The sequence below is a fragment of the Acinonyx jubatus genome, chromosome A1 (genome assembly GCF_027475565.1).
Source record: "Acinonyx jubatus isolate Ajub_Pintada_27869175 chromosome A1, VMU_Ajub_asm_v1.0, whole genome shotgun sequence".
Lineage (NCBI taxonomy): Eukaryota > Metazoa > Chordata > Mammalia > Carnivora > Felidae > Acinonyx > Acinonyx jubatus.
The window spans coordinates 24,989,771-24,997,087 of NC_069380.1; the positions used below are offsets into that span (position 1 = coordinate 24,989,771).

General features: G+C 55.4%; 1 protein-coding gene across 1 annotated transcript in view; it reads left to right on the top strand.

The window, feature by feature from the left end:
• Positions 1-4,924, top strand: part of ERICH6B (glutamate rich 6B) — a 69,583-nt gene extending 64,659 nt beyond the window's left edge. Inside the window, exons 13-15 of the mRNA XM_053215756.1 lie at positions 102-254; positions 2,210-2,435; positions 4,700-4,924. Of these exons, the coding sequence (XP_053071731.1) occupies positions 102-254; positions 2,210-2,435; positions 4,700-4,915 (595 nt within the window). The 3' untranslated portion in view covers positions 4,916-4,924. The remainder of the gene's footprint in view (positions 1-101; positions 255-2,209; positions 2,436-4,699) is intronic.
• The last annotated feature ends 2,393 nt before the right edge of the window (positions 4,925-7,317 follow it).

Genomic DNA, 7,317 nt, shown 5'->3' on the forward strand with positions numbered 1-7,317 from the left:
GGGGCTGGGGCATGGGTTTTCCTGAGCCCTGCGTCCTCTGCAGGGCTCTCTGCCTTTCCTGGGGGTCCCAAGAGGGTGCTTGTGCCTTAACTGTCTTCCAGTTATCCATCAGGAAAGGTGGCTATGCTCATCCTCAGTACAAAACAGAGAAAGTTCATATATATCATTCTAGAAGACAGTGAAGAAGGTTGTGTCCGGGCCCTTATCAACAACTCCGGCCATGCCACCTTCTATGATGAAAACAAAGCAATCTGGTAAGTTTGGGTCATGAGAGCCACACACCCCTCCCCAAGGAGAAGCAGTGTGGTTAAGGTTTGATTCCCAGTCTGCACATCTGTCCTCCCACACTGGGTAAGTCTCTCTCTCTCATTTGCTTGTGAATTTGTTTCTCCGACTCGCACATGTTGCAAAGGGGACGATGGGTATCGTGAGGGCAGCAAGGCAGGTCCCTGGCCTCAGGGAAGGCACTCTGTCCTTGGTGCCATTGCTTCCTCGTGCGTGAAACAGCGACCACAGACTCACAGTGACCCGTTCCACGGGCTGTATCTCCTCCATGCTTCTTGAGAGTCAAACCTGGTGACAATTGCCTTAGAAAGACCCAGTGCCCCTCTGTTCCAGGTGGCTCAGAGAGGAGGGCGTGGTGAGTGCTTTGGAGTCTCATGTATTGTACACAAAACCAAACTTCTAAATATCTCAGTGCAACTGAACTTAAGTTTCCAATTAAAAAAAAAATTTTTTTTTTTTTTACATTTTATTCATTTTTGGGAGAGAGAGACAGAGACAGAGCACAAGCGGGGGAGGAGCAGAGAGAGAGAGGGAGACACAGAATCCGAAGCAGGCTCCAGGCGCTGAGCTGTCAGCACAGAGCCCGAAGCGGGGCTCGAACTCACGAGCTGTGAGATCATGACCTGAGCCGAAGTCAGACGCTTAACCGACTGAGCCACCCAGGTGCCCCATTAAGTTCCCATTTCTGGCAATAGCGGGAAACTTCATCCCACCAAATCAAGGTAATCCAGCCACTTCAAAATCTTTCTCTACCTTTTTGGGGTAAGTACTCAGTGTTTTCAGGATTTCCCACTTCCCTTCCCTACTAAGTGGTCATGGAGTGGGAAATGCCTACCATCTTGCATCAACTTTATAATGCTTTTCTTCTTGATAGTCAAAACCAGACTTTTGTTTTTACTTCCAAAAATTTTTTTCACTCTCCCAGCCTTGGTTTTTAAGAATATTTTCTTACATATTCTTTAAGTTTTTTTTTTTTTTAATTTCTGTGTGTTTGGGGATTTTCTCCTTTCTTTTTTTTCTTTTTCTCTTTGAGTTTTTTTTTTTAAATTTTTTAAGTGTGTTTATTTATTTTGAGATAGACAGAGAGGGAGGGGCAGAGAGAGAGGGAGAGACAGAATCCCCAACAGGTTCCACACCATTCATTAGTGCAGAGCCTAGATCTCATGAACTGTGAGATCATGACCTGAGCTGAGATCAAGAGTTGGACACTGAACCCACTGAGCCACCCAGATGCCTCATTTCCTAGTTGACAACTTTGTTCTCAGAGGTATCTGCCTTGCCCTGGGGGCCTTTTGTGCAGAAATCAATGCCTCAAAGGTAGAAGAAGTTACTGGATGCTAAGTAGCGGGGGCAAGAAACTCAGCCAATTCTTTCAAATCATTACCTGGTGACATTCATTAGGGCCTCTTGTCCCCAGTGACACTCACTTTCAAAGGCCAGAAGAGACCTTAGGGAAATCTAGGAACTACTTTTATTTTCTTGATGAAGAAACTTAGGCTCAGGGAATATACGTGGCTTGTTCAGGGACATACATAAAATTACGAGCAAAAAAAGTTTTAGGATATTTGACTTAGCCTCACATAAAGCATTTTTAAAAATTCTCCAATAAGGCAGGCAAGAGATAACCACATCTTCTCCGGGTCCAAAACCCAAAGGGAAGGATGATGTGCACACTGGGGAAGGGCTGACCCCCACCTTCTGGATTCACATTCTGTCCATCTGGGGTGGGGCCTGAAGATCTGCATTCCTTAAAAGCTTCCCAGGTGATTGTGCGGGGCGGTGGGTGTGGGAGCCTCCAGGCCAGGAGGAAGGAGAATGGGAAAGAGGCAGGGGAGGGGGGCAGGCCTGCATTCGCCACAGGAGAGGCTCTGCCCCCGCGCACAAGGGCCCAGCGCCATGGTTACCTGATCCCTTCTTGGTCTAGGTTGAGCCTGAGCCAAAACCTGGGCTACTACTTCCCCAAAGGCAAATACCAGAAGGCCTGGAACTGGTGGAATCTGAACCTGCACGTCCACGCGCCGCCCGTCCAGTCCATCTCCTTGAAAATCAACCAGTACATCAAAGTACAAATAAGGAGCCAGGACGAGATCACCTTCTGCTTCAACCACCAACAGAAGCACATCCGCTTAAACCTGGGCACCAAGTACAAGGTAAGGTCTCACCTCCCTCTGCCAGGCTGCTGCCCGCCGGTCCAGGCCACCGGCCTCTCTCTGGGCCACGTTCGGCATCTCTGCAACCGACGGAGGACCGACACGGCCACCTTCGCTGACCCGATGCTTGACCACAACAGAAGCAATCAGTCACTTCCGAGCCCTTGAGACTTGGAGCCGAGGAGCCGGACAGCCTCAAAGAGCTCAGACGAGAAAGCAAAGGTGTCAACATTCAGTAGTTCCCCTGACACGACAGCCCCGTCACTTGGCAGGGACAGACACAAGGGGGAAACCTACGTTCCCAGTCCTGCCGTGGGTATCCTCATCTCTCTTCCCCAAACCACTCATCTTGAAACAAATGAGCACCGGGGAGTTGAGGGTGCGCCGCCCAAGTCGGGCAAGAAAGTAGCCAGATGGATTCGTGTCCTCGGGCTGCCATAGCAAATTGCCACAAATCGGGTGGCTTACAACAGGAACTCACTCTCACAGCCCTGGGGACTAGAGGTCTGAAATCCAGGTATCATCAGGGCCACGCTCCCTCCACAGGCTCTCGGAGAGAGGCCCTCCTTGCCTCTCCCAACTTCTGGTGGCCCCAGGCATTCGCTGGCTTGCTACAGCATCGGTTCAACCCTCCACCCTCACACAGCCTTCTTCTCTGGGTCCGTCTGTGTGTCCCTCCCTCTCCTTTCTTGTGTAAGGACACCCGACGCTGGACTTAGGGCCCACACTAAGTCCTGGATGGCCTCATACTGAGATCCTTAATGACATCTGCAAAAACCCTGTTTTCAAACACAGCTACCGGTCAGTCTGGGGAGGGGCCTGGAGATCTGCATTCCTTAAAAGCTTGCCAGGTGATGGTGCGGGGCGGTGGGTGTGGGAGCCCCGGGTGCTGGGGATTAGGACTCAGACATAGCTTTCGGGGGCCACAGTTCAACCCACTACAAATGGTGAGTGTGCACCCTGCGGTTCTGACCGTAAGAGGGCAAGAAGGTGGGTTCTCGAGACCCTTCCCCGGGCCCAGAGTGCAGGAGAGGAATAGGGTGTCCTTGTCCCCCGCCCCCACTGGGACCCACACAAGACCCTGCTCTTGCTCCGACTTGCCCTTCACCATGCACAGAAGGCTCTGTTTCCAGACCCACCAGAGAGGCGTTCGAGGTCTCTGAAAGTAGGACTGCCTGTCTGGGGAGAGAGACAGACAGACATGTTTTCCGGGAGGTGAGCAGACAGAGCTGTAGGTTGATGGACAAAGCAACCGAATAGCAGACTCGGGCAAAATGAGGCCGAATGAAATCACTGGAAGGGAGCGGAGGGAATGTGGTGGGTTCGGCTCGCCCAGGACCGAGGTGTTTTCCAACTGGGAAAGGTGGACAGCCAGAAGTGGGCAGCTGGTCACCTGGCCTGGTGAGGCCTGCCATTTGGCATGCTGAATAGTCATGTCCCAACGTCCTCACCTACCCCAGATGTCCCAGAGCGGCCGACCCCGTCCCCCAGCCACCCACTCGGCCCCCACCGCACCGTGCTGATGAGCTAAGGGAGCAGCTAGGTTGGCAGGGTGGGAGGACCCGGGCCGCTGGCCTTCGGACAGTTTTACTGAGGGAGGAGGGCCACAAAAGGAAGCCAGTGCCCAGGAGGAGGGTCAGGTAAAGGCCGGTGTAGGCAGAGTCCAGGAGGCCTGGAAGCCCCAGGGGCTCTGCCAGTGGAGGGTGGGCCCCAAATGAAGCAACTCAGCACACACGTGACTCGTCAGCAGGTCTACCTGCGCCAGGCAGCTGGGGTGTCCTAGGAGGAACACGCCAGCCCGTCCACTTCCTGTGAGGCACCAGGCAGGCCTCCTACACTTCCCGTGCCCATTATTGTCTGCAAAACGGACACCACATCGTTGTAAGGCTTAAATAAGACCCTTCGTGCGACGACATCTCCCTCCCTGCCCCACCTCGGTAGGAATCCACGGGGAGAAGCCAGACACCCCCAGGAAGGCACAGCCTTTGCAAGGCAGGCCACTTGAGGGCCCAGGAGCCGGCAACCCTTTGGTTTGGGGTCAGGCTTCGATGTGTCCTCAGCCCACATCTCTGCGGCCAGGTGGCCACAGGCCCAGGTCAATGAGAGACGTACTGCTGGGGGCAAGGCCGGGAGCAGAGGCGTGCCCCTTGGCTAAGTTTCCGGAGAAGGCTTGGTCTTGGCCAACAGGGGGCCTGATCCTGGGGTGGAAATCACGACGCCTGGGCAGCATTTATGCTCACCCAGCCTTCTCTGAATTCCCACAGTCCATAACCCCGGAGGTGCTGAGTGAAATGAGGCAGAAAGCAATCCTGGAGGTAGAATGTGGTTCAGCGGCCCGGAAGATGCAGATCCTCCTGGGAAAAATGAGTAGGATCCTGAATTTCCTGACCATCCCTGATTTGGAAAACTTCATAGAGGCTGCCAGTTCCTTGGCAGTAGGCAACATGAAACGGAAGGAGAAATCGTACCTCCCAGACTAGGACAGCCACCAGCTGGTGACCGGCCCCCCACCCCCCCCACCCCCCGCCAGCATCCGCTGAGCATCTCAGAAAGGTGGAGTCACAGGAGCGCCAAGGAAAACCCCAAAGCCCTCTTCATGTCTTCTGAGGGTTGGTTTGTCATTTGGGACTTACCACAGCGCCTCAGTTTGGAAAACCATTTTTCAAGGGGCTAAGAGACTCTGTAGCCGGGCACAGAAAAGACTCGGCCCTGAGCGGATAGCACGAGAAGCACGTCGTTTCGGTAGGCAATACATGTCAACACCCGTCCCACTCGCTTCCACTGGTCACTTCCACACGGAAGTTCTGTCGCGGCCTACTTGGGTTGACTCAGGACACAGACGGTCTCAAAGCCGGCCTCTTCCAGCTGGCTGGATCAGGAGGCACTCTTGGTGCAGTCCTGTGTGGTAAGGAAGGGCGGGGCTGTGTCTGGATATCTCTGCGGGGGGAGGGGCAGTTTCTAGAAAAGGGGGACTTAGGGGCCGGACAGCCCCCTACCGTGTGCCTTTCATACATCCCTGGGGTACCCCAGCTCCCCAGGATGACCTCCACTGCAGCTTAAACCAAGACTGGATAGGAAACCCCTTCCTCCCAGCCAGCCTGGCAAGGGGCCAGTGAGCCATCCCCCTGCTGCCACAGTGACACCAGAGCCCCACCTTCGCAGCCCCGCTGCCCTGCTGATCTCACCCCGCCTGCCACCAACCTTCACCGAAGTCCTCATCACCCCGAACCATGACAACTGGAAGAGAGGGCTGGCAGTGGGGGCCGTGCACGGTCACTCCCACCATCCGCCATACCTTGTCGGCAAATGGTATCATCAGCTAAAACAACAGTCGCCTGATGGCAAGGTCACGAGCCACAAATGACACCAGCACCGTAGCAGCCGCCCGTGCAAGCCCGCGTCAGCGTTTGACGTGCCCTGTTGGTTCTGCGCCCATGCTCAGGGCGCACAGAAGCCCTTTTTCCAGCAGGCACTGGAGACTTAAGTTGGTCTGGGCAGCCGCCAAGTTCCCCCAGGCTCGTGGTGGCTGTGTCTCAGAGCCGGCCCCCATGTCCCCCGCCCCCCGCCCCCCCATCCTCCACGGGTCTGGAGGCAGGCCGCCAGGGCATTGAAGGCATCCATGGCCTGGGATCAGCCGGCCCCAGCTAGCTATGGGACCCCGGGCAAGGTCGTGGGCCCCCCCTGTAACTCAGTTTCCTCATCTGTAATAGGAGGACGACCACAGAGCTCACCTCCCAGTTACACACCAGGGATGAGAGGCGTCAGTGTCGGCAAAGCACCCCGCTCCGTGCTGCTCCGTGTGGGGGGCTCCCCATCAGCGGCCGGGCCCTCGCCCGGATCTTTCTCCTTTCGCAAACCTGACAGCACTCTTCCGCTAATGCAGAGCTTGGAAACAGGTGGCCTCGCAGAGGCGTTTCGTCTGGTCAGCCCCATTTTAACGTATCCCGTTGCCAACAGTTCAAAGACCAGAGATTTCACACGGAAGTATGGATTTCCGGCCCCTCCGTGCCTGTGTTACCCAAGAGTGGACACAACGGCACGGCCATCAGGGACTACCTTCCTCAGGGAACGCGAATCACCTCCCAGACCCGGAGGGAAACGAGGCGACCCGCCAGCCGGCCGGCCGGCTACGCGGCAGAGCCAGATCCACCCCCCCCCCCCCCCCATGTGCGCCAGCGCTGTCCTCGCAGAGGCCACGCGCCTGGTGCCTTCCACCTCGGACACTTACTGTCGCAGTCCTCTGGCGGCTGGAGGTCCCGGATGAAGGGCTTCCCTCCGAAGGCAGGAGGCGAGGGTGTGTTCTGGCCCCGCCCAGCTTCTAGTGGGTCCTCCTGGGCTTCTAGTGGGTCCTCGGCGCGGCTGGAGCAAGCACCTGGCGGGTGTGTTTGTGTGTCCGTCTCCTTTTTTATACGAGCACCTGGGCTTCTAGTGGGTGTGTGTGTGTGTGTGTGTGTGTGATTCCCCTTTTTTATACGAGCACCTGGGCTTCTAGTGGGGGTGTGTGTGTGTGTGTGTGTGATTCCCCTTTTTTATACGAGCACCTGGTGGGTGTGTGTGTGTGTGTGTTTCCCCTTTTTTATATGAGCACCTGGGCTTCTAGTGTGTGTGTGTGTTTCCCCATTTTTATACGAGCACCTGGGCTTCTAATGGGTCCTTGGCACGGCTGGAGCACCTGGCGGGGTGTGTGTGTGTTTCCCTTTTTATACGAGCACCTGGTGTGTGTGTGTGTGTGTGTTTCCCCTTTTTTATACGAGCACCTGGCGGGGTGTGTGTGTGTGTGATTCCCCTTTTTTATACAAGCACCTGGCGGGTGTGTGTGTGTGTGTGTGTGTGTGTGTGTGTGATTCCCCTTTTTTATACGAGCACCTGGCGGGTGTGTGTG